The sequence below is a fragment of the Rhinatrema bivittatum genome, chromosome 2, assembly GCF_901001135.1.
Source record: "Rhinatrema bivittatum chromosome 2, aRhiBiv1.1, whole genome shotgun sequence".
Taxonomy (NCBI): domain Eukaryota; kingdom Metazoa; phylum Chordata; class Amphibia; order Gymnophiona; family Rhinatrematidae; genus Rhinatrema; species Rhinatrema bivittatum.
In genome coordinates this window covers 421657196-421685166 of record NC_042616.1, presented here as the reverse complement: position 1 = coordinate 421685166, position 27971 = coordinate 421657196, and the positions used below count along the sequence as shown (strand labels likewise).

The following is a 27971-nucleotide window of genomic DNA, read 5'->3' as shown; positions in this document are numbered from 1 at the left end:
CGCAGACGGCGCCCCATCCCGCGAGGCTGCCATCGGTGGTCACCACCACCCAATTGGGAACCTCGAGCGAGACTCCCCGAGCCAGATGCGAGGGGACAAGCCACCAATCCAGGCTTTTCCTGGCTAATGGTGGAAGCGGCAGGATCACCTGATACTCCTGGGAGACTGGTTTCCAACGGGATAGCAGGGACGCCTGCAGTGGACGCAGGTGTGCAAACGCCCAGGGTACCATGTCAATGGTGGAGGCCATTACTCCCAGGAGCTGCAGATAATTCCAGGCGGTTGGTTCTTCCAAAGCCGAAAACCGAGACACGTGCTCCCTCAGGGCTTGCGCCTTGTCCTAGCGCAGGAACACCATACCCCGCCGGGTATCAAAGCTCGCTCCTAAGAAATCCAGGTGTTGCGAGGGCACAAGGGAACTCTTTGGAAGGTTCACCACCCAGCCCAGAGAGCGTAGGAATTGTACTACTCTGGCCACTGAGGTCTGACCATGTGAGAAGGACTTTGCTCGAATCAGCCAGTCGTCTAGGTACGGATGTACTAGGATACCCTCCTTGCGGAGGGCCGCCGCCACCACTACCATGATCTTTGTGAAGGTCCGAGGTGCGGTCGCCAAACCGAAGGGAAGTGCCTTGAACTGAAAGTGTTGACCGAGAATCTTGAAGCGAAGATACCGCCAGTGAGCAAGTATGCTTCCGAGACAAACCTGTGGAGAAAGAAACTCAAAAAACTTCCACTTACCCCAACGGAAGAGGAAAGGAGTACAGAATAGAGAAGGCAGAGCCACAGACACACGCCTCCTCAAAAATTGAAAAGTCTTTTTTTTTTTTTTTTTTAAATTTTAAGGATCCAAAATGAAGAGAAACATAAGACAGGGAAATACTGTGGAGAAAAAGAAAGAAATAATAAAAAATGAAGAAACCCTGTCAATCTGGGGGAGCTAGTGGATCCCCCCACTCACATCTGCTGGAGTCAGAAGAATACTGAGCTCCAGCAGAGGGTGCACTACTCTATATGCTGGCGCTCTCAAACTCTGTTCTGACTCCATCTGCTGGACGGGGGATATAACCCATTGTCTGGACTGATCCAGGTACGTACAGGGAACAAGAGATGCTTTGTCCAGAGCAGGAAGGAAGAGGAGGAACCAGCTGGAGGGGAAGATTGAAGGCTATGGGAAGGATGAAAAAAGCTATTGGGAGAGGGAGGGATAGAATGTATTACCTGATACAGCAAAACCCATTGATATTTTTTGTGTAATTTAGGTGAGAAATGTTTAAAATGGAAAAGAAGAATGCAGGACACGAAAGAAGAAAGCTCAAAATTCAACAGAAAGTAGAAGAGATAGGATGGCAAACTGAAACCTTGCTCAGGCTTCCAAACGTCTTGATGCTGCCCACGAAAAACTGTACCTCCTGCCTCTGTATTTGAAATATTACTTGCCTTCCGATATCTTCTGGAGTCGTGACAACATCTGAGCAAGTCTCTGCTGCCGCTCAGCAAGTTCACCACGGCCACTGAAATCAACACGGAAGAGGGCCATGATGGAATCTATGATCTGGATAAAATAAATAATCAAGGAAATAATATAAAACTAAAGATGATGTTAACTATATATATGCATCCAAGAGTCTCCCACAAAAGTATAAACAAATAATGAAAGCTGCTTTTCTTAGACATAAAGCATTGTGTACTTAGGAGCAAGGCTCAGCATACAAGTCTGCTGCAGTGCTTTCTGTCTTAATTTCTTCAACAGGAAACAAATATGGAACAACTTAGTGGTTAGAGCATTGAACTGGCCATCGGTATGTCTCCGAATGTAATCCCAGCCTTACCACAGACTTTGTGATTCTTGGCAAGTTGTCTCTTTGTGAATCAATTTACTCAGTTGTACTTAAGGAACCAAAGCAAGGACATACTTTTTTATGTTCCTTTCAGATGTTGTCATGCAATATTCAGGTCATCTACTCCTGAGCGAGCAGCATGTCCATTTCTGAGGTACTATGACTATAAAATACTTTAAGATTTTCTAAGATAAAAGGTGTTATACAATACAAAAAGTTTGCATAGAACAAGGATGGCCAACTCTGGTCCTTAAGAGCCACAAACAGGCCTGGTTTTCAGGATATCCACAATTAAATATGCATAAGAAAGATTTGCATACAATGAGGCAGTGCATGCAAATCTATCTTATGCATATTCATTGTGGATATCCTGAAAACAAAAACAGATTTTGGCTCTTGAGGACCAGCGATGACTGTCCCATCATGGCAGGTCCTACAACTATATTCTAAAATACTTCATAATTATGTACAGGTATGCTTACAAGATATGCAACACACATAAATGCACTTGAAGAGATCAGATTAAAAGTTAGTACTAATAGGCAAAAGAGAAGAGGTTAAAAAGCTTTTGAAAAAGAAAGAGCCAAAAGGGTTTTGGCAGCTCCTTCTAGACAAGGCATAGGCATCTGGTCCTCGAGTACTGCAAACAGGTCAGGTTTTCAGGATGCCATAATAAACATTCATGAGATATATTTGCATAAACAGCCTTTATTATATGAAAATATCTCATACATATTCATGGTGGATATCCTTAAAATCAGTCCTGTTTGTATTACTTTAATTGCCTATCCCTGTTCAGCACAGAGGATGCAGTAACAGCAACTTGACAGCAACTGTGACTAGGATATCATTGATGCAACGGAGGCAGCATTCACAGCTCCTCAGAATAACATCCTAGTCATCATATGATTGCCATGTCTAGTAACTGGTTTTAGAGCTCAATACTGCTGGCGGTGTGCAGGGTTTTTTTTTTTTTTCATTTCATTTATAGGTTTGGTTTTATTTACATATTTTTCATGTCATTTATTTTTTTAAGTATCCTTGGTTTATGGCAATTTTGGAAATAGTTTTGTAAGCATACATCAAGCTCTTGTCTTTTCATTTTTTTTTTTGAGAAGTGTTTGGTTTTAAATGATTTTATTGTAATTTTAAGTTTTATGTTATTGGTTTTGTACATCGCTTTGGAAGATTTTATAATAAAAACTGGAACGTGATTTACAAATGCTACAAATAAATAAATAAATAAATACACATTATTTTCCATAGTTTAAGCTAAAAGCTGGCTGCCAAGCCTGCCAACTAAACATGCAAAATTTTGAAAAAAAGCCCCCATCCTGGCACTGCCAGGCCCCCCCTCCCCCCACAGTTTACCCAAACTGGGAGCCTTCCAGGGCAAGAGTGATCCTCCAGTTGTTCCTGCCCCACCAGGGCTTTACTCCACAATGGTGCCAGCTGATTCAAGACTTACACCATTTTGTTGTACGGTCTGCACAACACAATGGCTCTAGCCTTGGATCAGCTGGCGTCACGGTGAAGACTAATGGATAGGGTAAGCTATGGAGTGGGTAGGGCCTGTGTCAGGCCAGAAGGTAGTAACATAGTAATTGATGGCAGATAATGACCAATGGTCCATCAAGTCTGCCCAGCAAGTTGCTTATGGTAGTAAATGCCGCTTCATGATTGTTACTCCCGTGTCTTCTGTTAAGGGTTGTAATTGCTGCTCTGTACTTATTACGCCTCCCCCTCCCTTCCCCGTGCCTTCTGTTAAGGGTAGTAACAGCTGCTCTGTACACATAACCCCCCCATGCGGAAATGTTACACCTAAAGTTAATATAGTTTACCCTAGTTCTTCATGCTTATCCTCTAGCCTCAAAGGATCTGCAGTTTTTATCCTATGCCCTCTTAAATTCCAAAACTTTTCATGTCTTCACCACCTTTTGCGGGAGGACGTTCCAGGCATGTACTACCCTCTCTGTGAAGAAATATTTTCTGATGTTGGTTCTTAGCTGACCCACCTGGAATTTCATGTGGTGATCCCTAGTTCTATAGTTTTCTTTCCAATGGAAAAAGTCTAAAGTTTGTGTGTCATTAACACCTTTCAGGTATCTGAATGTCTGTATTATATCTCCCCTGCACCTCCTCTCTTCCAGGGTATACATATTTAGATCTTTCAGCCTCTCCCCATAGATCTTCTGATACAGACCTAGCACTATTTTGCCCTTCTCTAAACTGCTTCGAACTTGTCTCTATCTTTTTAACAATATGGTCTCCAAAACTGAACACGGTACTCTAGGTGAGGCCTCACCAAAGATCTGTTCAAGGGCATGATCACCTCTTTTTTCCTGCTAGTAATTCCTCTCTCTATGCAGTCCAGCATCCCTCTGGCTTTAACCACCATCTTGTCACATTACTTTGTTGTCTTCAGATCTCCAGACACAATCACCCCAAGGACCCTCTCTCGGTCCATGAATATTAGTATTTCACCCCCAATCGCATACAGCTCTTTTGAATGGCTTTTTTTTGTATATGTTTGGCACACAAATTTTGTAGTGGCAGTAGAGCTAGCTGCAAGCAATTATGGGGTAGATTTTAAAAGAAGCGCGTGCACGGTTCCGGGTGCAAGCACTCGGACTCGCCGATTAAAATCTGTTGGCCAAGTGCACATACGCACCAGATTTTATAATCCGCGCGTGCATTTGTGGGCGGCGTGCTGCAGGGGGAGTGAATTTTCAAACATTATGCGTGGTGACGCAAACGGGCCTCCTCCAGTTCCCTCCCAGTCCGCTCCTTAATTGGAGCGGACTGGGAGGGAACTTTCCTACCCCCCTCCCTAATCTTCCTTCCCTTTCCCCTCTCCACCCTGACCCCTACCTAACTATAAGAATTCTTTTTATTTTTTTATTTACTGCTCCATCGGAGTAGAAGCAACTTGTGTGCCCCGGCTGGCTGCCGGAGCACGCTTCCCCGAAACAGCAGCTAATGTCTGCTGTCCCGGCCAATCTCCGTCCTGCCCCATCCCGCCCCTTTTTCAGGGTCCGGCAATTGTGCACGTATCTGCAGTTATGCGCCTGGCTGGGTCTTTTTGAAAATGCGCGCGGTGTGTGCAGTGCCTGGTCACCTGCATAACTGCCAGTATTTGCACGCATGGCCCTTTTAAAATCTTGCCTTTTTTGTTTAAATAAAAGATGAACAAAATGTCATTCTTTTCTTTTTTTGTTTCATTTTCAAAATGAAATGAAATAAAAGCACATCTCTAATGTTATAAAATCGGGGGTTGGCGCGCGCGCAAGGGGGTGCACAATTGTGCACCTTGCGTGTGCTGAGCTGTGCTGCCTTCCCTCCTTCCCTACTCCCCCAGCCCACCTTCCCTTCTCTTCCCCTACCTCCCCCGCCCTTTCCCCCCATACCTTTTTATTTTTTTTTTCTTGTTATAAAACTTACTTCAGTCCTGGGGCTGAAGTAAGTTGCGCACGCCGGCCGACTGCTGGCGCGTGATCCCTGGCACAGCGGCCATTTAAGCCTCTGACCCCGCCCAACCCCCGGACTGCCCCTCCCCGCCCCTCCCCGCCCCTTTTTGCAAGCCCTGGGACTTACACGCATCCCGGGGCTTTATGCGCGTCGCCGGGCCTTTTGAAAATAGGCCCGTCACACGTAAGCTTTTGATAATCCGGCCCTATATGTGTAAATGCACTTTACCCGTGTAAGTGGGCTTTTGAAAATTGTTATAATATATGCCATTGTATTGCCATAGGATATTCATGTGTAAGGGCACTTTACGCACATAAATGACTTTTTAAAATTGCTTCGATAATATGATACATTTACACATTTAACTTCTGTTAAAATTACCTCCATAGGTTTTTCCTATAGGCCAATTTCTTTAATTGATGGACTGTTGCCCAGACAGGCAATGAAATCTTGGGGAATAAAAATGTGATTTTTTTGGCAGACCTGGTGTTTAGTTCCTGAAGCACAAGGGGGACTATAAGTAATTAGTGTTTTGGGTGGCTCTACTGCCCTGATGGAAGTAGGGGGTTTTTTTGTGAGTTGTTTTTATTTTTGTATTTATAAAATTTCTTGTCTTCCTGTTCAAAGTTTTGCTGGATTCTGATGTTTTGTATTTTGGTTTAAATAACATACACCATTTTGGGCAGCCCTATTGTAGGATTGGGAATGCAATTTATAAATATTTTAAACAAACAAGGAAAAAAGATCAGGCAAGAAAATTACCAGGAAAGGAAGATGCCAGGGATCCCAACATATTCCTCAAGATGGTCCTGTACAGTCAAATGGTAAATTGTATAAAAACTAGATTGAGAAGAACTAGGAAAGAGTCAAATAAGGTGGTCACTCACACATCAGTCGTCTCAGTCTCATGCAGAAGCAGATTGAAAAAGGTATAAATACAGATAAATTTAGTCTTACCTGCTAATTTATTTTCCTTGAGTTCAGCCAGACCAGTTCAGATGCATGAGTTAGGTTTCCCTACCAGCAGATGGAGACAAAGAACACTTGCAGACATCAACCCGTACAGGGTCCTGTGCTGATCTTAGCTTGCCAAAAATAAACTCAAACTTCTCAATACCCCCACTAACCAAGGAGCTCCCAAAGGACAACTCATTTGAATCTCCTCAACCAGGTAAAACAGACTTGTGGAAGCCAGGTCAACTCTCAACCTTATAGTATCTGATATATGGATTTCTTTGACCTGTCTGGATGGTCTCAAGGAAAAGAAACTAGCAGGTAAAAATAAATTTCTCCTTTTTCATCATCCAGCCAGACCAGTCTAAATGCATGGGTATTTTGAGGGATAGCTCTCAAAATACCCAATCCAAAGGGTTGAACATCTAGATGCTAATGCTTTAAGAAGGAATGTAAGAAGGCCAAAGCAGCTGCTCTACAAATCTCTATTGGAGACACCAGCCAGTGCTCTGCCCACAATGAGACCTGTGCTCTAGTAGAATGCACTTGAACACCCTTGGGCATTGGCAATCCCTTGGTTATAAATGCTGAGCAATTCGCCTTCTTAATCCACCTCACTATTGAGGCCTTGGAAGCCTTCTATGAACCACTGAAGAGAATGATTAGATGATCTGACTTTCTAAAGACATTAGTCTTCAAATATCTGAAAAGAATCCTGTGCACAGCTCTCCAGACAGGATTCCCTCTTGAAAGAGGGATGAAACTATCTGATTAAGGGAAAATTGTGAAACCAGCTATCTAGAAAGGATGGAACAGTGTAAACAGACATGGTCTCCTATTACACTCCTGCTTGCGGTTTTAGATGCGAGCAGGCACTTACCTCCGTGGCACGGAGCCGCAGCCAGTTCTTCTCCTCACCGCGGCAGGAGCCACGGACTCTAGCATGCCTTTCCTGCATGGCGGGCCCGGCCGCCATGCTCCAACGCAGCTGGAGCCGCCGCCGCCACCCTCTCCATCTTCGCGGCCCAGAGGCCGCAGTTCCCGGGCTTTCCTGGCAGCTGGAGCCGCCTTCTGTCCTTCCTGCAGTGGCAGGAGCCACTGCTGACGTCGGGGCCTGCTCCACGGCCCAGCTCCTGCTTCAGCTCTGCTCCTCCAGCGACGCAGCAGCAGCAGCATGGCCACTGTCCATGATCCTGCCCACTACTCCTAAGGGGCAGGGCCGCAACTTCCTTGAAGATTTAAAGGGCCAGCCTCCTGGTCCCACCTGGACTCTGCCTTGGGTGTTTCTTGATCTTCAGCCCTATAAAAGGGCTCTGCAGTCAGTCTGGCGGGGTCTTTGCAAGGAGTTAGTCTCCTTGGGGTTACTCCACCCAAGGACGTCTCGTCTTTGCTCCTGCTGGCATTCTCCTGTTCTTTATGGGATCCCTCGTTGTTGTTCTATGTGCCTAGTCTCTTCTGGATGTCCTTCATCTTGTTCTTGATGTTCCATGATCCATTCCTGATGTTCCGTGATGTTCCTACTTTGATGTCCAGAACCTTTGGTTCCTTGTAGTCACCTCTCCTGGCGTGCCATGTCGTGTTTCGTCACCTCGTGGCATGAGTCTGTCTTCTTGTCTGCAGCTCAAGTCTCCAGAGGGTCACCCTTGCCCGAAGCCAAGTCTCGTCTTGGTCCTGTGTCCCATGTTTGAAGCCAAGTCTCGCCTTCGTCCTCCATCCCGACTTCTGGCCCTTGGATATTCTTGAGGCTGCTCCGTCCATGCCTAAGACTCTGACTGAACCTGTTCCATTTCAGCGTGGTCCGTGACCAGCCATGGGTGGCTGTGTAGTGCACGCCTTGGTACAGGCTTCTACTGAATCTTCGCCAAGTTTCAGCTTCATCTTCCAGGTATTTGTCTGGAGTCTGCCCTCACTCAAGCGTAGTCTGTGACCAGTCCCGTGGGTCCGCTCTGTGGTGGGCTATGTAGGGCGCGCTGCGTCGCAGCCTCAACCCAGTACTTGACTTTGTTCCTGAACCTTGATCCTGAGTCTTCACGCCCAAGCTTCTCGTCTGTATCTTCACGTCTTCAAGTTCTTCTTCTCAGTCTTCATGTTCCAGAGCCTTTGTCTCACCTCCTGTCCGGCCAGTCGCCTTTGCTGTTCCCAGTGGCAGGTCCGAAAGGGCTTGGAGTAGTCGGAGGACCACTCAGAGACCAACCTGCGTAGTTGGTCTCACTCAGGCTGTGCAGGTCTGCAGGGGCCTGGCTTCCTGGTCTCAGCCCAGGCTCGGACATGTCTCGCCTGCCTTGGTACCAGCTTGGAGTCCTCTAGGTCCAAGGGCACACAATCCCCTTGGAAATGAGACCGCTCTCCTAGCGCTCCCTAACAATATGCTTACTCCCCTAAGAAATCAAGACACATCTTGATGTGCAGCCAAACACCTGCCCCATAATATATCCCCTATAACAAGCAACAGCCACTACCTGCACCTTATTTATTTATTTATTTATTTGAAAGTGTTTGTATACCGTCTTTACAAACAGTGTTTAATCAAAACGGTTTACATAACTAAATAAAAAACAAACAAATAAAAGTTAAACTTAAAAAACATAAGATTGTAAAATTATAAAATGCGTAAAATTACAAAAATACTCAATAAAAATAAAAAATATCTAAAACAATAATTAGTTTACATAAGATAAATCAATATATAATAATGATGTGCCATTTTATTTGCTTGCATGAGAGAAAAGAGGTTATGTAATGTAGAGTGTGATATATTGAAAGCAGATTGAAATAGGTGTGTTTTTAAGGATTTTTTGAAATGTTTAGAGTTGGATATAGATCTTAAAGAGTCTGGTAGTGCGTTCCATAAGATTGGTCCAATGACTGAGAATGCTCTTTTTCTGGTGATGTCAAGAAGGGCCTGTCGTGGTGATGGGATATCTAGAAGGTTTTTGTCCAGTGATCTTAGATGTCTAGCGGGTTTGTATATTCGGAGAATTGAGCATAAAGTAGCAGAATTAGGAGTGTAAATGAGGGAGTGTATAATGGACAGGATCTTGAATTGTATTCTGTATTTAACTGGTAGCCAGTGTAATGATTGAAGTATCGGGGTAATGTGATTTTTTATGGAAGTATTTGTTAAGATACGTGCTGCTGCATTTTGGATCAGTTGAAGTGAGTGAAGTGTGTTATCTGGGAGACCTATATAAAGAGAATTACAGTAATCAAACCCCGAAAAGATAAGTGATTGACGTACAGTCCGAAAATCGTGAAAGAAAAGTAAAGGGCGAAGCCGTTTCAGGAGTTGGAGCTTATAAAATGAATTTCTGGTAATTGTGGATATGTGTTGGGAATTTAGGGCTAAATTCTTCTCTAGAGCATCTTGCAGAAAGACCAAAATGGATATTTAATTTGTATTTATTTACATATTTTATCAATCACAAATCTTACATAAAGTGATCAAAGCGATGTACAATAAAAACAAAAAATCAAATATAAAACACAATCAAATTAAATATCTAGTACAAAATTACAATAATAAAAGCCAAAAATTGATCTCAGAGCACTAACTTAACAATCTAAAACTCTAACTATATCAAATTCATTACATAAAACCATAAAATACATAATAAGCATAATCAAACATAAAAAAAGGAATTAAAAAAAGATAAGGTAACATAGAAAGATCAATTTAACAGGAAGAAAGGCTTTCGTAAATAAAAAAAGTCTTTAAAGCCTTCCTGAACTTCAAATAATCATTTTCTAGATGTAAATCTAAGGGAAAAGATTTCCAGAGACATGGTGCAAAATAAGAAAACAGATTTCCCTAGTAGAGTCTAATCTGATTTCTTTAGGAGATGGTAGCAGTAGCAATTCCTGTTGAGAAGACTGCAATAAATGAGCAGAAAGATGATGAATAATTAGACCTGAAAGATATGTTGGCGAACCCCAATGCAATGATTTAAAAGTCATTTCAATTCAATTTTGAATTGAATTCTCAAGGATATTGGAAGCCAGCACCTAAGTCAGCACCTTGACACACCATGCTTCAAAGATTCTCCAAACTGTCACATTCACTAGAGATGTGGAAACATTTTTATTTATTTTATTTATTTAAAGGCTTTTATATACCGGAGTTCATGCACTAGTGCATACCACTTCGGTTTACACAGAACAAGGAACAGAAAATTACATCAAACAGATTGAACAATTAAACAAATATACAAATATTGACTGTAAAAGGGTAGATACCACTGTATAGACTGTAAAAGGGTAGATACCACTCTATCAGAGCACTACCCATTGGAACTCCTACCCGTTGGAACTCACTACCCACATAACTCCAACTCGAACCTTTCACCAACACATTCAAACGTAAATTAAAGACCTGGCTCTTCAAGCAGGCTTACTCTGATTAGATCCTCTGCACCTTTGTCCCTGTCCCTGTGCCGCATCAGTACCTTAACTGAACTTTGTACATAGTTATTTTTTACACTGTTTACCTGTTATGTTATACAGTTTAGCGGCTTTTGTTTGCCAGCCCTCGGCTACTTCTCTCCCTTTTTCTATGTAGTCCCACCTCCAGTACCTGTTTGATGTATTTCCTATCTGCAGTTCTGATGCAAACCGGTATGATGTGACCACTAATACCGGTATAAAAAGCTTTACATAAATAAATAGCCTTCCCTAGACAAACACTCCCTCTCAAGGGCCATGCTATATGACAAAATTAAGACAGACTCTCGAGTACCATTGGCCCCTGAAATAAAAGATCTCTGGACTGGGGTAACAAGAAAGGAACTTTGTCCACTGGCCTCATTAAATCTGCATACCAAGGGCATCAAGGCCAATCGGAAGCTACCTAGATCACCAATTCACGATGTCCAGCGATCCTCTGCAGCACCCAACTCTAAAAGACTATAGAGAAAAACATACAGGAGACCTCAAGCTGGCCAATCTTGAATTTGGGCATCTAGCCCAATTGCACCCCTTTCCTTCTTGTGGCTGAAACTCTTCCTTGCCTTGGCATTCCTGCCAGTGGCCATCAAATCCATCATAAGTTCCCCTCATCTGTTTATGATCTGGAAGAATGCTGCTTCTGAGAGGTACCTGTCCTCTCGAGTATAGAATATTTTGGCTCAAAAATATTTGCTTGAACATTCTCCACTACTGCTATGTGAGCTGCCAAGAGCACTGTCATGTGCTTTTCTGACCACCTTAAAAGGTCTACCTGTCCTGCCACTTACAGACTCTTGGTTCTTCCCTGGTGGCAGAAGAATAAGCTACTGCTGTAGCATTGTCCGATAAGATATTTATTTATTTATTTAAAAGTATTTCTATACCGCTTTTACAAACAAAGTTTAGTCAAAACGGTTTACCTTTGCTAGACAGAAGCCTCCAGTCGGCCGTCCCTGGGGACTCTTCCAACCATTTTGTGGCACTGCACGGCTTACCATCTGCACCGGAGCTGGCAAGGCTATTCATTCGACACATCTTCCGTCTACATGGCATGTCTAAGCATATCCTCTCGGACAGAAGGGTTCAGTTTACAGCTAAGTTCTGGAGATCCCTGTGCAAGAAATTTGATATTTCATTGGATCTTACTTCAGCTTACCACCCGCAAGCCAACGGACAGACGGAGAGAATGAACCGCACATTAAAACAATTCCTCCGTGCTTATGTCAACTCTAGACAAAGTGACTGGTCTGAATTGCTCCCCTGGGCTGAATTCGCTTTGAACTCACATCAATCCGCCTCCATGGGGGTCATCTCCTTTTCAATTAGTTTACGGACGTCAGCCATTACTCCACTAACTATACCATTATAAGTAGCCTCTCCTGCAGCCCAGGCATCGGTGCAAGAATTACATCAGCTGTGGGAACACACAAAAGAACTTCTCCAGAAGGCTGGACAACAGGTCAAGAAGTTCTATGATGCGCATCACAGAGCCACACCACAGTTACAACCCGGCGACAAGGTATGGCTTAGTACCCGTTTCATCCACCTTAAACTGCCATCAGTTCGATTTGCGCCAAGGTACATAGGACCATTTTCAGTTCTCCGCCACCTGGGTCCAGTCATGTACAGTTTGAAGCTACCACCGGCACTCTGAATACATAATGCATTCCATATCTCCCTTCTGAAGCCACTCATCCTGTCAAAGTACTCCAGGAAAACACCAGAGCCCCAGCCTCTCGCTGCCAAAGAAGACATCACATATCAAGTAGAAGACATCCTTTATGTAAAAAAACACGGCAGACGATGGGAATATCTTATTTCCTGGGAAGGATTTGGCCCTGAGGAAAATAGTTGGGAACCTGCATGTGTTAGGGTTTTGAGGTGTTGGAGTGGATTCTTGGGTATTGCGGTGATGGCCACTCCCACAGGGAGGAGCCCCATGAGGAACCGCAGTACTAGGCTAGACTCAACACGGAAACACAGTGAATTCATATTTATTATACAGCTTGGTGGTACTGCCCAGAGGTGGCAGCAGTGAGGTAACCCAGTAGGTAGTCCAGGGGTCCTCGGGAGAGGAGACCAGTCCCATGTTCGTGTAGATGGTAAACAGTGCAGAGTGGAAGAGAGAGCCCGGATGTAGACTCCCAGCGCTGAAGCTGCAGATGACACAAGCTGAGACAGTTAAGTTACTCACTGAAGTAGATAGCTGTATTGATGATAATCCTGGCAGGCAGAAGTAGTAGCTGTAGGTACCAAGGTAGGGAGAGCAGGCCCTCGAGGAGTGAGTACCTGGTATCCCAGATAGGTACTTGAAAGAAAGCACAAGGGCCCCCGAGGAGTGGGTACCCAGGTTAGAGTTGACCCCGAAGGGTAGAGAGCTTCCAGCAGCAGCTGGGAGCGGTAGAGCAGCTTAGACCGGTGCGAGACTAGTCCGAATCCGAGTCCTTGCTAACTTGATTTGTTAGCAAATGAAGAGAAGGCTAAATACCTGGATGGCGTGACGTCACTCAGAGGGGACGCCCCCGAGGTTCCCGCCATGACGTGGATAAAGACGTGGGTGGCATGCCCGCATGCCCCCTATGAGGCCCTCAGGAAATCCATGGCGAACACCGTTGCTGTTGCCATTCCGGGGACACCGGAGAGAGCAGCCATCTTCCCAAGGCTTGAGGAGAGAGAATGAAGAAAAGTGAGGCACAGAGGTCGAAGCCGTCTGAGACCGACGGACGCAACAGCATGTAACATCTTTGACAAAGATTTGATCCAACAGTTTCACAGGACACATCCTAGGAAGCCGAAACCCCCGGGGAGGGGTCCTAAGAAGGGGGTACTGTTACGCCTGTCGGTCACAGACGGCTGCAACCTCTCTTGCTCACCTCTTTTTTCCCTGCTCCAGCAAGTCTGGGAAGAATGGCGGTCTCTGCCAGTGCCCGCCGACCTCTCCGGCATTCCCGGGAGAGTGTGGGGGATGCCGACTGACATCTTGGACCCGGAGTTGCCTAGACACGCGCGCAAGGGCCTCATTTGAACACGTCATGGCGGGAACCTCGGGGTCATCCCCGCCCGATGACGTCAACCAGCCCTTGCTTCCTCGAGTTAGCAAGGAGTTCCGTCTTGCTGAATTCTCCACATTCAAGGACTTCCTGTTCCTGACTTGGTCTTGGCATCTGGACGCTCTGAGTACCTGCGTTCATGGCTATCCGCTCCTCGGAGGGCCTTTCTGCCTGACCGTGTCTAGACCTGCGCCTCAGGTCTAGACACATCTCTCTCCAGGAACCATTTACTGTGAGTACCTCTATTTATTTATTTATTTATTTAAATTCTTTTAATATACCGATGCTCAAGACCAGGTCTTATCGTACCGGTTTACAAAAAACTAGGGGGTAAACCATTTAAACCAGTAAAAACATTGAGAGCGAAAAAGTTACATTACAACAGGGAATGTACAACAAGGCTTTTGAAGAGAAGTAAAAAGAAAAGATTAACAATTTCTAATTTGAGACTTCTACTGACTTCTACTATACAGACTGCATTGTGGATTCCACGCGGTGTACCCCGACCCTCAGGCCACTACCATCCTTCCTCAGTAGAAGCCATTGAGCTTTCCTGCTCTACAGAATTCATATACAACATCTATAGGAGTCACTTCCGGGTTCCGGCCTCGCTACCAAGTTCTTCAACATCTACTATACAGACTTCCTCGGCATACCCTGCTCCATGGGCCACTACCGGATCTGTATTCCTAAGGTGCCTACACTCGACAGAGGGGATCCCCAGCTTACCCCACTCCACGGGCCACTACCGGATCTTCTCAATTGTGCTCTCACTCTGGATAATTCCCATTGCCCAGGACTGTACTACTATATCTCCAATTCTGCGGACATTACTTTTTCCTTCCTTTACAATAAAGACTCCTCTTCTAGCTGTGTCCCACGCCACGGAGACTGTGCCTGCTGACGGTGAAGTTCACAGGGCTCCTCCCTGTGGGCGGAGACACCTCATCTCAGCCCGGGGTTTACATTCTTGCTTAATTATAACAAATACTATGTTCCACGCAACCTAAAATGGCCATTTTGTCCAAGTCCTGCAGCCTGACAACACCTATTTTGACTCCTCATTGCTCCTGACCTATACTTTGATTCAGGCCCCGACTGCACCAGTACTCATGGCCCATGGCATATATGTATAAGATTTGCAAATCAAATGGTATATATGTATATCAAATGGCATATATGTATAAGATTTGCAAATCAAATCCTATTATCACGGTTAGCGGAGATAGGCATCTCAAATACAGCCCTATCCTGGTTCTCCTCATACCTTGACCACAGAAAGTACCTAGTCAAACTTGATAATTTTGAATCCGCTCACATTCCCCTCACACAAGGCGTACCACAAGGCTCCTCTTTATCGTCCACCCTCTTCAATATATATCTACTCCCACTCTGCCACTTACTCTCTAAACTAGGACTAAAATTTTTCTTATATGCAGATGACGTACAAATACTCATTCCCATTCGGAAATCCCTCACTGAAACCCTGCAATATTGGGAAACTTGCCTGACATCCATCAACTCTCTCCTCTCCAATATCCACCTTGCACTCAATGCCTCTAAAACAGAAATCCTCATCCTAACAAATCAATCTATCGACTCGATCCACCAAATGAATCAAAACGCCTCACAAGCTCACACACTACCGCCCAGTGTCAGAGATTTAGGAGTTTCCCTAGACAATCAACTAAGCTTCAAATCTCACATTAAATCACTACTAAAAGGGGGCTTCTTTAAACTTCAAACCCTCAAAAAACTGAAGCCCCTCCTCCACGCCCACGACTTCCGCACTGTTATGCAAACCACCATACTATCTAAAATCGACTATTGCAACTCCCTTCTCATAGGTCTCCCTGCCTCCACTATTAAACCCCTCCAAATCCTCCAAAATGCTATGGCTAGAATCTTAACAAACACCAGGAAAACTGACCACATCACTCCCATACTACAGGATCTCCACTGGCTCCCCATTTCCTACCGTTCCCAATACAAAACACTTACTATCCTCCATAACACATTATACAAAAACAACTCCCCCTGGCTTGAGGATATGCCACATTTCCGTCAAACTAATCGCCCCACCAGAAACACCCTCGCTGGCACCCTTCAAACCCCTTCACTCAAAATTGGGCACCTTACCACTACCCGGGACAGAGCCTTCTCCATTGCGGGTCCTACCCTCTGGAACTCCCTTCCTGCTAAACTCCGCCTAGAACCGTCCCTGAGCCACTTCAAAAAAGGAATCAAGACATGGCTCTTTAAACAGGCATACCCCAACTCCTCCCAATCCTAGTCATTGTCATGTCTCGAAATTACTCAGCTCCCGCTCAGCCTACACACCCCCTCCTCTACCTCCCCTTCGCCATCCCAACTCCCCCTGCTCCCCTACCTTCCCAGCTCCCCCTTCTCCCTTACCATTTTAGCTCCCTCACCCTCCCAGCTCCCTCCCTGCTCCCTTCCCCAGCACCCTTCTGCCTCTCTTCTGCTCCCTTCCCCAGCACCCTTCTGCTCCCTTCCCCAGCACCCTTCTGCCTCTCCCCTACCCCCCCCCTCCCTTCCTACGAACAGCCTTTCCTTGAAAGTGCCATTGCCTTAACGATCTCCTATACCCCTACCCCTACCCCCTCCTCTCCTTTCCCCTCCTCGCTCCCCCTCTCCCTGCCCCTGCATTTAACATTAATATTGTAAATAAGTTCATATGTTAAGTTCTTAAGTGTACATGCATCCTTAACATCCTGATGCATATCTACTCTTAACATGGATAATCTTCATCCAGTTCTTTTACAAAGTTGTATCCCTGCTCGTTGACTCTCTCTATCCTTGTTCCTAGTTCATTGTAATATCGTTAACTCTCTCTATCCTCGTTCATTGTAATTTCCTTTCTCAGTTAATTGTGAACCGACATGATGTGTCCTACGAATGCCGGTATATAAAAATTGTTAAATAAATAAATAAATAAATAAATAAATAAATAAATAAGAGGCTTTATAGGCAAATGGAAACAAATATAGAACTACATAAAGACACAATGTCACTTTTTTATGCACATTTTTGCCAAATTTCAGATGCAAATATCTCTACTGTGTAGTTTTTAATTATTTTTTGTTTATGTCATTTGAAAGAGCATCTTTTTTTCTACAAAAATCTCCCTGTTTCATTTTGAACCCAGTCTTGCTTTGGGTGCGCTATGTTACACAGCAGGCAGCCAAAGATGCCTTTTTTTAACAAGCAAATGAGCTAGAGATGTGAAATTCTACAGTGCAATGAAGCTTGTTGTGCTTGCCATGCTTGTTAGCAGTGTGTTGTGGTAGAGATTTTGGAAATATGCCCTGGTCTGTGACATCACTGTGCTCTTTAAATCCCTGGTATCAAATTTTAATTTGTGCCAAAGGATGACATTAAAGTAATCAGACCTGTTCAGGATGAGAGGTTTAGCAAAAGTCATACAGTTGCTGGCACAAGGGAAAATGATCAATTCAAGCCCATTGATGCAACTAAAATTTGCATTAGTAAAATTTCAAATGACATCACCTCATTCATTGTATGTGTTCTAGAACATGAATGTGAATATTTTCATGCCCTTCAAGTATCTAGCTTCTAACCTGGTCAGTATTTAGCTTGCATCTATGATAAATCCTGGTGGATTGGCCATATATGCAAAGTCCCAACTGTCAATCAGGTCTACCACATCTTCTAGGTTCACTGTGATTTGGTTCAGTCCATCTGAATCATCACCCATGAAAACCTTCTCCGATACGGGTATCTCCCCAACATGCTCTTCAGTAAACACTGAAGCAAAAAAATCATTTAATCTTTCCGTGATGGCCTTATCTTCTCTAATTGCCCCTTTAACCCCTCGATCATCTAACGGTCCAACTGACTCCCTCACAGGCTTTCTGCTTCGGATATATTTTAAAACGTTTTTACTGTGAGTTTTTGCCTCTGCAGCCAACTTCTTTTCAAATTCTCTCTTAGCCTGTCTTATCAATGTCTTACATTTAACTTGCCAACGTTTATACATTATCCTATTTTCTTCTGTTGGATCCTTCTTCCAATTTTTGAATGAAGATCTTTTGGCTAAAATAGCTTCTTTCACCTCCCCTTTTAACCATGCCGGTGAACGTTTTGCCTTCTTTCCACCTTTCTTAATGTGTGGAATACATCTAGACTGTGCTTCTAGGATGGTATTTTTTAATAATGACCACTCCTCTTGCACACTTTTTACTTTTATAGCTGCTCCTTTCAGTTTTTTTCTGTATTTATCTCATTTTCTCAAAGTTTCCCTTTTGAAAGTTTAGCACGAGAGCCGTGGATTTGCTTACTGTCCTCCTTCTAGTCATTAATTCAAATTTGATCATATTATGATCACTATTGCCAAGCGGCCCCACCACTGTTACCTCTCTCACCAAATCCTGTGCTCCACTAGGAATTAGATCTAAAATTGCTACCTCTCTTGTCTGTTCCTGAACCAATTGCTCCATAAAGCTATCATTTATTCCATCCAGGAACTTTATCTCTCTAGCATGTCCTGATGATACATTTACCCAGTCAATATTGGGGTAATTGAAATCTGATATCATACAGAAGCAAACCTTGCACATAAGCAAGTACTCAGTTAGACTGGTGCAGGAAAGAACATATAGTCCCATTGAAGATTCAAAAAAGTGATTTATTTAAATTGAAGATTACAATATGCTGTGGTCCCTCCCGATGCAGCTTTCGCGAAACACGGACCGTGTCGGGGGACTTTAAACTTTCCCGATTGTATTTTGAATGGAGTTGCCTGATCATTTAGATGAACTGTGATCCTTTGAATTTAAATAAATCACTTTTTTAAATCTTCAATGGGACTATATGTTCTTTCCTGCACCAGTCTAACTGGGTAATTGAAATCTCCCATTATTACCGCACTACCAATTTGGTTAGCTTCCCTAATTTCTCTTAGCATTTCATTGTCCATCTCACTATCTTGACCAGATGGATGGTAGTATACTCCAATCACTATAGTCTTCCTCAACACACAAGGGATTTCTACCCATAAAGATTCGATTGTGCATTTAGTCTCATGCAGGATGTTTATCCTGTTGGACTCTATGACATCCCGGACATAAAGCGCCACACCGCCTCCCGGGTGCTCATCTCTGTCATTGCAATATAATTTGTTCCCCAGTATAGCACTGTCCCATTGGTTATTCTCCTTCCACCATGTCTCTGAGATGCCAATTAAGTCTATGTCATCATTCACTGCTATACATTCTAATTCTCCCATCTTACTTCTTAGACTTCTGGCATTAGCATACAAACATTTCAAAGTTTGCTTTTTGTTTGTATTTTCATTCTGCTTTTTAATTGATAGGGATAAGTTAGAATTTTTTAGCTCAGGTGAGTTTTTAGTTACAGGCACTTGGACTACTTTTCTTATTATTGGAACCTCACTGTCGGGATGCCCTAATTCTAATGCATAATTAGAATCCTTTGAAGATATCTCCCTCCGAACCATGTGCTGCTGAGCGACTGTCGGCTTTCCCCTTTGTTCTAGTTTAAAAGCTGCTTGCCTTATTCTGTGTTCCAAGTGTCTCCTTGTTCCAGTGTCTCCTTGTTCCTGAATCTCCGTGTGTTCCTGTATCCTTACTCAGGTAGTACCTCTTTGGATTGATCTCTGGTACTGACCTCTGCCTGCCTGACCATTCTCTTCGTCTGCTGCTTGGAACTGACCACTGCCTGCCTGACCATTCTCTTCATCTCCTGCCTGGAACTGACCACTGCCTGTCTGACCACTCTCTTTGTCTGCTGCCTGGAACCGACCCTCGCTTGCCTTGACTACGCTCTGACTGACCTTGGTATTGACCCCTGCTTCGGCTGACCACTCTGAACTGATACTCTTGCTCTGACCCTTGTGCTTCACTCGGACACTCTCTTCTGGCCTACTGTGACTACCAGACCAACCTGCTTGGAATCCTCCCCCGGCCTTCACCTGACTAGACCCGCAGGTGCTGCCTACCTCGCCCAGAGAACCTTCCTGAACTGTTACCTCTCTGAGGTCTCCAGAGCTTCCAGTTCTGGTCTGGTCCATCCTCTCTGCATCAGTCGCACACCCTTGCTCGTGCTGGGCACACCCCTCCACTATCTCTCCGGGAGAGCATCCGAGGCCCACCTAAGTCCAGGCGGTCCGGTTACCCAAGAGCTCAACCTGCGGAAACTCCGGACTGTTATTGGCGAAGCTCCAGCTAGCCTCTGTCTCCTCGTTGCTCCGCCTCCTGGTGGCAGGCGCTCTCTGGGTCCGACCAGAGGGCTGTACCAATCCTGTACCAGGCCAAGGGTCCACCTCCAGCGCAACAATTATATGCATGTGATATAAACTTTCTTAAGCAAATATTTTAAAATAATGTTAACAACTACTTCCTCAGTTCTAGATAAGAGCTGTCCGAAACGATGAACAAACTAAACAAGCATAATAAAAATTCAGAATGAAAATCATCTGAAACAATTTTTCTAAACATACCAAAAGTTTGAAAATCCCTGCTTCTTCATGGAATTTAGCAGCCACATAATCCAACAGCTCCATCTGGTGTTCACCTGGGGATGGGAACACAGAATACATGGGAAAGAGAGAGGCTTATGAGGATAAATATCAGATTTAAGGATGTTATATAAAGTCATAAGATGAAGTAAACTATATTGAGTGTGATAAATACATTTTTTTCTGAAACCTTTTATTGGTCTTGTTTCTGTTTTGTGACTAGGTTGTAAGCTTCATGGGTCAGGGACAGTCTTATGTTTACAGTGCCGTGTACATCTACAAGTGCTGTGGAAATGATAAATAGCAATAGTCGTAAAAAGAAAATTACTTCTTACCTGCTAATTTTCGTTCCTGTAGTACCATGGATCAATCCAGACGGTGGGTTATGTCCCCCGTCCAGCAGATGGAGTCAGAACAAACTTCTGTGGGTACTGCTCTATAAGCCAGTACACCCTCAGAATGCTCTCAGTATATAGAATATCAAAGCCAAGACAAAGAACTGTTGCAAATGGTGAATCAAGCCACTGAAAACTCATTGAGAATGGATAAACACCAACTGTTGTCAAAAAACAGAGAACTATAACGAACCAACTTGCAAAAAGAACTGTGGGGCGAAGCCCCTGAACATAGAGGTGAGACAGCTGAATGGAAGAAACAGAGACAGAGGACAGTTTGAGTGGAAAACCCCCCAATGTTTCTGAGGGAGGGCGTCTGGACTGATCCATGGTACTACAGGAACAAAAATTAGCAGGTAAGAAGTAATTTTCTTTTCCCTGTACGTACCAGGATCAGTCCAGATGGTGGGATGTACCCAAGCGTCCCTAAAGAGGGTGGGCCCCTGAAAGCCTTGCTCGAACTACCCTGTCCCCAAAATGACCGGAGGACGGCGACTGCAGCTGTAGTCGGTAGTGCCGTGCAAATGTGTGTAACGACTTCCAGGTCGCTGCTCGACAGATCTCCTGCACGGAAACAGACTGGCTTTCTGCCCAGGAAGCAGCTTGGGCACGAAGAGAGTGAGCTTTGACCCCTAACGGGGGCTCCTTACCCGCTCCAATATAAGACGTTACAATGGCCTCCTTGAGCCATCGTGCTAAGGTAGTCTTCGTGGCCTTATGGCCTTTACGTGGCCCAGACCAGAGGACAAAGAGATGATCGAAAAGACAAAACTCATTGGTGACCTCCAGGTAGCGAAACAATGTGCGCTTAACGTCCAGCCTGCGGAGATCCCGGGATTCCTGCATGGAGAAGGAAGGTAACTCCACCGTCTGATTTAAGTGGAAGGCCGAAACCACCTTAGGAAGAAAGGAAGGTACCGTGCGCAATGACACACCCGAGTCAGAGAAACGAAGGTATGGTTCTCTACATGATAACGCTTGTAGTTCTGAGACTCGACGCGCAGAGCAGATGGCCACAGGGAATACCGCCTTAAGAGTGATGTCCTTGAGGGTAGAGGAACGCAGAGGTTCGAAGGGAGGTCCTGTCAGGGAGCGAAGAACCAGATTGAGGCTTCAGGAAGGGCAAGGATTCTGGACCGGGGGCCTCCAGTGTTTAATTCCCCGGAGGAAGCGTACTATGTCAGGGTGAGAAGACAAGTTCCTGTGATCCTGGAAACGCACCAAGGACCCCAGGGCCGCCACTTGAACCCGGATGGAATTGTAGGCTAGACCCTTGTCCACGCTGTCCTGAAGGAACTGAAGGATCTGAGGCACAGAAGCCGCCCTCAGGCGCGTAGAGTGCGAGGTGCACCAGGACTCAAAGACGTGCCAGACATGCACATAAGCGATGGAGGTAGATGTCTTCCTAGCTTTGAGTAGAGTCGCGACAACTGGATCCGGGTACCCCCGGCGTTGGAGTCGCCACCGTTCAAGAGCCATGCCGCAAGACAAAAGCGTTCTGCCTGGTCGAAAAATACTGGCCCTTGGTGCAGGAGTCGAGGCAGATGCCCCAGGCGAAAAGGTCCGTCCACTGCCAGGTTGATCAGGTCCGCGAACCACGGCCGGCGCGGCCACTCTGGTGCTACGAGAATGACTGGACCCTGGTGCCTTTCCATTCTTCGGAGAACCTTGCCCACTAGTGGCCAGGGTGGAAATACGTAGAGCAGAAGATGAGGAGGCCAAGGGAGGACCAGCGCGTCCACTCCCTCTGCGCCGTGTTCCCGTCTGTGACTGAAGAATCTGGCCGCCTTGGCGTTTTGAGCGGTGGCCATGAGGTCTTGATGGGGGGGTCCCCCAGCGCTGAAAGAGCAGCCGCAGAGCCGCTTCGGAGAGCTCCCATTCTCCTGGATCCAGACGTTGTCGACTGAGAAAGTCTGCCTGGATATTGTCCACCCCCACAATGTGTGAGGCTGCCAGATGAGAAAGATGCCTCTCCGCCCAAGGCATCAGGATATCCGTTTCCAAGGAGACCTGTTGGCTCCTCGTGCCCCCTTGACGGTTGATGTACGCCACCGTGGTCGCATTGTCAGACAATATCCTGACTGCTCGATGCCGGATGAGCGGGAGAAATTGCTCCAGTGCCAGAAGCACTGCTCTTGTCTCCAGTCGATTGATGGTCCATTTGGCCTGTTCCTGGGTCCATAGCCCTTGGGCCGATCTCGACTGGCAAACTGCCCCCCAGCAGTTCAGGCTGGCATCCGTGGTGACTACCACCCAGTCCGGAACCTCCAGGGGCATTCCCGAGCCAGATGGAGTGGATCCAGCCACCACAGGAAGCTGTCCTTGACGCACTGGGGGAGCGGGAGGACAAGCTGATAGTCCCGAGACACTGGTTTCCAACGTGAGAGTAGAGCCCTCTGTAAGGGGCGTAGGTGTGCGAAAGCCCAGGGTACGAGATTGATGGTGGACGCCATGGATCCGAGAAGCTGCAGGTAATCCCAGGCCATGGGGGCTGTCAGAGCAGAGAAGCGTTGTACTTGCTCCCGAATTGATTGCGCCCGATCGGGACGAAGGTAGACTTTGCCAACGGCCTTGTCGAAGCGTGCCCCCAGGAAATCCAAGGTCTGCGCCAGGAGGAGGGTGCTCTTGGAGAAGTTGATGACCCATCCCAAGGATTGAAGGTGCACCACTCGAGAAACCGCTGTGTGTCCTTGTGCGAGAGTCTTGGCGCGAAAGAGCCAATCGTCCAGATATGGGTGGACCAGAATGCCTTCTCGTCTGAGGGCTGCCGCTACCACCACCATGACCTTGGAAAATGTCTGGGGGGCGGTCGTGAGGCCAAAAGGGAGCGCTTGAAATTGAAAGTGTTACCCCAGGATCTTGAAGCGAAGAAAACGCTGATGCTCCTGGAGAATGGGTATGTGTAGGTAGGCTTCCATCAGGTCTAGTGACGCAAGGAATTCCCCTCTGTGGACCGCCGCTATTACGGACCGTAATGTCTCCATCCAGAAGCGAAGAACTCTGAGAGACCATCTTGAGATCCAGAATCGGCTGGAAGGAGCCGTCCTTTTTGGGAACCACAAAGTAGATTGAATAATGGCCAGAACCCACCTCCCATGGGGGTACTGGTATGATGGCCCCAAGGTCTAGATGTTCCAAACTATGTAAGTAGATTCGAATGTGGACCCTTGGTCCAGAGGGTACTCACCAAGGCGCCGGCCTGAAGAGTTCTTCTCTGGAAGGGGGAATGGCGTAGTCCAGGCAGACGTTAAAGGCAGGTGAAGCAAACACAAGTCCAGGTCCAAGCAGAGGTCAAGGCAGGCGGCAGGCAAACACAAGTCCAGGTCCAAGCAGAGGTCAAGGCAGGCAGCAGGCAAACACAAGTCCAGGTCCAAGCAGGGTCAAGGCAGGCGGCAGGCAAACACAAATCCAGGTCCAAGCAGAGGTCAGGGCAGGCGGCAGGCAAACACAAATCTAGGTCCAAGCAGAGGTCAGGGCAGGCAGCAGGCAAACACAAATCCAGGTCCAAGCAGAGGTCAGGGCAGGCGGCAGGCAAACACAAATCCAGGTCTAAGCAGAGGTCAGGGCAGGCGGCAGGCAAACACAAATCCAGGTCCAAGCAGAGGTCAAGGCAGGCGGCAGGCAAACACAAATCCAGGTCCAAGCAGAGGTCAGGGCAGATGGCAGGCAAACACAAGTCCAGGTCCAAACAGGGTCACGGCAGGCGAACACAGAGAAGCACAGGAAGCAGCCACTCTGGAACCTTGTTGCGAAGGCAACTGCTAAGTCCCAGGGAGAGGTTTAAATCTCCCTGGGTGATGATATCATCTTCCGGGGCCGGCCCGGCCCTCGCGCCCTGGCCCCTTTAAGAGGTGGGGTTTTCCGCGGTTTCCCCGACGCTGCTGTACTAACGCTGGAGAAGTCGTGTCGCGGTCTGTGTGCTGCCCGCCGCGCCGAAGGACGGTCCCGCTCCGCCGCACAGAGAGAGGTAGGGGGTCCTGGCCGAGGGTTTCCCCGTCCAGAAGTCGTAACACTAGAAGTCTGTCGAGGGTCTGAAGGACAGCGAGCTGCTTGTGGGGGGACCCGCAGGGGGAGAAAAGGAACCTATCTCTCGGGGTTCATAGAAATTCAAATGTGTAGCCTCGCCTTAAGATGTCCAATATCCACTGATCCAAGGTGATACAGACCCACTCCTCGTAGAAGCGTGAGATTCATCCCCCGATCCTGGGAATCGAGGAGTGGGGCCCCCTGGCATCATTGAGCGGACTTGTTGGCAGCACCGGGGGCCACTCCATCCCTGGCTAGTCTGCAGCCACGAAAGGACCGAGTCCATGACTGAGACCTAGTGGAGGGAGTCCGAGGTGTCGACTGCCTGGTAGCGCGGGGTCTATGCTGCGTCCGGAAACGGTTTCTGGCTGTGTTAAAGGACCAGGAATCAGAGGATCTGGGTCTGTCCTCAGGGAGTCAGTATACCACATTTTCCCCCAAAAGCTTGATAATCTGGTCGAGATCCTCTCCGAAGAGAAACTTACCTTTAAACGGTAGGGATCCCAACCGCGCCTTAGATGAGGAATCCGCTGACCAGTTTCGGAGCCACAGGAGGCATCGTGCCGAGACCACCAAAACCATTGACCTGGACAGTACTCTCACCAGATCGTAAAGGGCACCAGTTCCGTAGGCAATCACTGCTTCTAGGCGGTCTGCCTGAGCTGCTTCCTCTGGGGGCAGAGACTGAGAAGTCAACAACTGCTGCACCCATTGAAGGCCCGCTCGTTGCGACAGCAAAGTGCAAATGGCAGCCCGAAGACTGAGGGCGGAAACCTCAAAAACCCTCTTGAGGTAGACCTCCAGCTTGTGATCCTGCAGGTCTCGCAGCGCCGTGCCCCCAGTAATCGGAATAGTTGTCCGCTTCGTGACCGCTGAGACTGCCGAGTCCACCGTCGGAACCTTAAGAAGGTCCAGTAACTCCTCGGGGAGGGGGTAGAGCTTGTCTATCGCTCTGCTGACTTTCAATGATGATTTGGGTGCATCCCATTCCCTGGCAATTAATTGCATAAAGGTGGGATGGGTAGGAAAGGCTTTAGCTAAGGGGCGGAGGCCCGCCAGGAGTGGATCCCCCTTCTTCCCCGACGTGGGGGGTGCTGGTATTTCTTGCGGCGGGTCAATGTCCAGCTCCTGCAGGATATGGGGAATGAGGTCATCTAACTCATCCCTTTGAAAAATGCGCAAGACTCTGGGGTCATCTTCTTCCAGCTGGGACGCCAGGAGGGGGTCATCCAAGCCCGGCTGCAGTGGATCGACGAGAGCCGGATCGGAGGCTGAGGAAACTCCTGCTACCAGGTGTAATGCCAGCCCCACCTGGGAAGCCCCTTCCGAAGATCCTGCCGGCACGGTCCCCGGAACATCCACCACCCTAGGGACCTTAAGCAGTGGGGGCGCTGGAGTGGAGTCTGGAACATGTCCCCTGCTTGCCATGTACGCACTATGTATCAACACTACAAACTTTGTGGTAAAATGAGGAGGCCCCGAAGGGGGCAAGGCAGGGGGATCCCCAGGTAGCCACCCGGGGACCAAGGGCTGCACCGGAGTAAGAATCGGGGGTGGATTGTCCCCGAGATCCTCCATCTCCTCTCCCTCCAATTCTCCATAGACGGGAGGGAGGCCGAGCCAGAAGGATGCAGGTGTGCAGTGTCGCGGGAGGAAGGCCGTCTCATCAGCAGCGAGGTGCCCTCCCCTCCGGGGAGGCACCTCGAGCACACCCCCTCACGGGAGAGCCAGGAGCCCGGCTCCCCACAGGCAGCACAGCGCTGAGGTCGTGGCATCGGGCCGTGATCGAGGCACCTAGGAAGGGGGAGGGGGGAGCCGCGAGGAAACCAGCGCCGCGGGCAGCAGGAAGACGCTTCTGCTGTCCCCGGCCCTACTGCAGAGCCACCAGCTCTCCTCAGTAGGTGGCCCCGAGGAATGCGAGTCTTGGGGCCGCGGGCCAAATCGCGGCAACGGGGGGAGGGGCTGAACCCGTCAGCAATCACCCCCGGAGGAACCAAGTCCACAAACCTAAAAGAAAAATAAAGGATTCCCCAGGACTTACCCCCAAAGTCAGGACCGTGAAGAAAAGAATCGAGAAAAACCAGAGAAGTCCCCAGACAGAACTGATTGCAAGTTCTGAAGGGGCAGAGCCTGAAGAAAAGGACTTGCCTACGTTTTGTTTTTGTTTAACTAAACTTGATTCACCCAGAGCAATAAGAAGAAATAGGGAAAAAGAAACAAACTTCTAAGTCCCAGGGGAGCTAAGGCTCCCCAGCTCCTATCTGCTGGAGTCAGAAGAATACTGAGAGCATGCTGAGGGTGCACTGGCTTATAGAGTAGTACCCACAGAAGTTTGTTCTGACTCCATCTGCTGGATGGGGGACATAACCCACCGTCTGGACTGATCCTGGTACGTACAGGGAACCAGTGAATTGAGGACAATAAAGGTAACATGTTATGATTAAGTATGTCTATACATGTCTGAAGCTGGCATTTAAATGTATTCATTTTTGGAGAGAAAAGCTTCTAAAGGAAAGATGATAAAAGAAAAATATAACTGCAAAAATCCAATAACCACCTTGAGTTTCACATTCTATGATAGTTCTTGTATTTTTCTAGATGGTCATTTCAAAGCAGCATTTCAGCTCAGTCCTATATAAAATTTGGCTGAGTTGAAATAATTCCCCAGCAGTGTCTAGTGTAAAATATAATACTTCAAAACTGCCATAAATGATACCATTCACAGTAGTATGGAAAGCAAAATTGCTTACCTTGTAATAGGTGTTATCCCAGGACAGCAGGATGTAGTCCTCACATATGGGTGACATCAGTAATGGAGCCCTATCATGGAAAATTTTCTGTCAAAGTTTCTAAAAAGCTTTGACTGGCACACTGAGTGCACTGAGCATGCCTAGCATGCTATGATCCCTGCGTCCACAGGGGTCTCCCTTCAGTCTCGTTTGTAGCATTATGCATAAGCGAAAAAATAAAAGAAAATAATAAAACGTATAGGACCCAACTCCGCAGGGTGACGGGTGGGTTCTGTGAGGACTACATCCTGCTGTCCTGGGATAACACCTATTACAAGGTAAGCAATTTTGCTTTATCCCAGGACAAGCAGGATGCTAGTCCTCACATATGGGTGATTAGCAAGCTATAGGCTGAGTCATTTTGTAGTGAATCAACATTGTAGTATTGTTGGTAAAAATGAGGCAGCCAAAATCACAGTAGGTTGGATGTAGAAGGAGTTGGGATTATATTGGAAACAAGTTCTGTAAGACAGATTGGCTAAAGACTG

At 46.8% G+C, this 27971-nt stretch overlaps 1 protein-coding gene across 3 annotated transcripts in view; it reads right to left on the bottom strand.

Annotated features, from left to right (window-relative positions):
- Window positions 1-27971, bottom strand: part of DMC1 (DNA meiotic recombinase 1) — a 264614-nt gene that overhangs the window by 72246 nt on the left and 164397 nt on the right. For all 3 annotated transcript variants that reach the window (XM_029590216.1, XM_029590218.1, XM_029590219.1), the window contains 2 exons: window positions 20256-20329; window positions 1441-1555 (listed from right to left, as the gene is read on the bottom strand). In XM_029590216.1, coding sequence (XP_029446076.1) covers window positions 1441-1555; window positions 20256-20329 — 189 coding nt within the window. The remainder of the gene's footprint in view (window positions 1-1440; window positions 1556-20255; window positions 20330-27971) is intronic.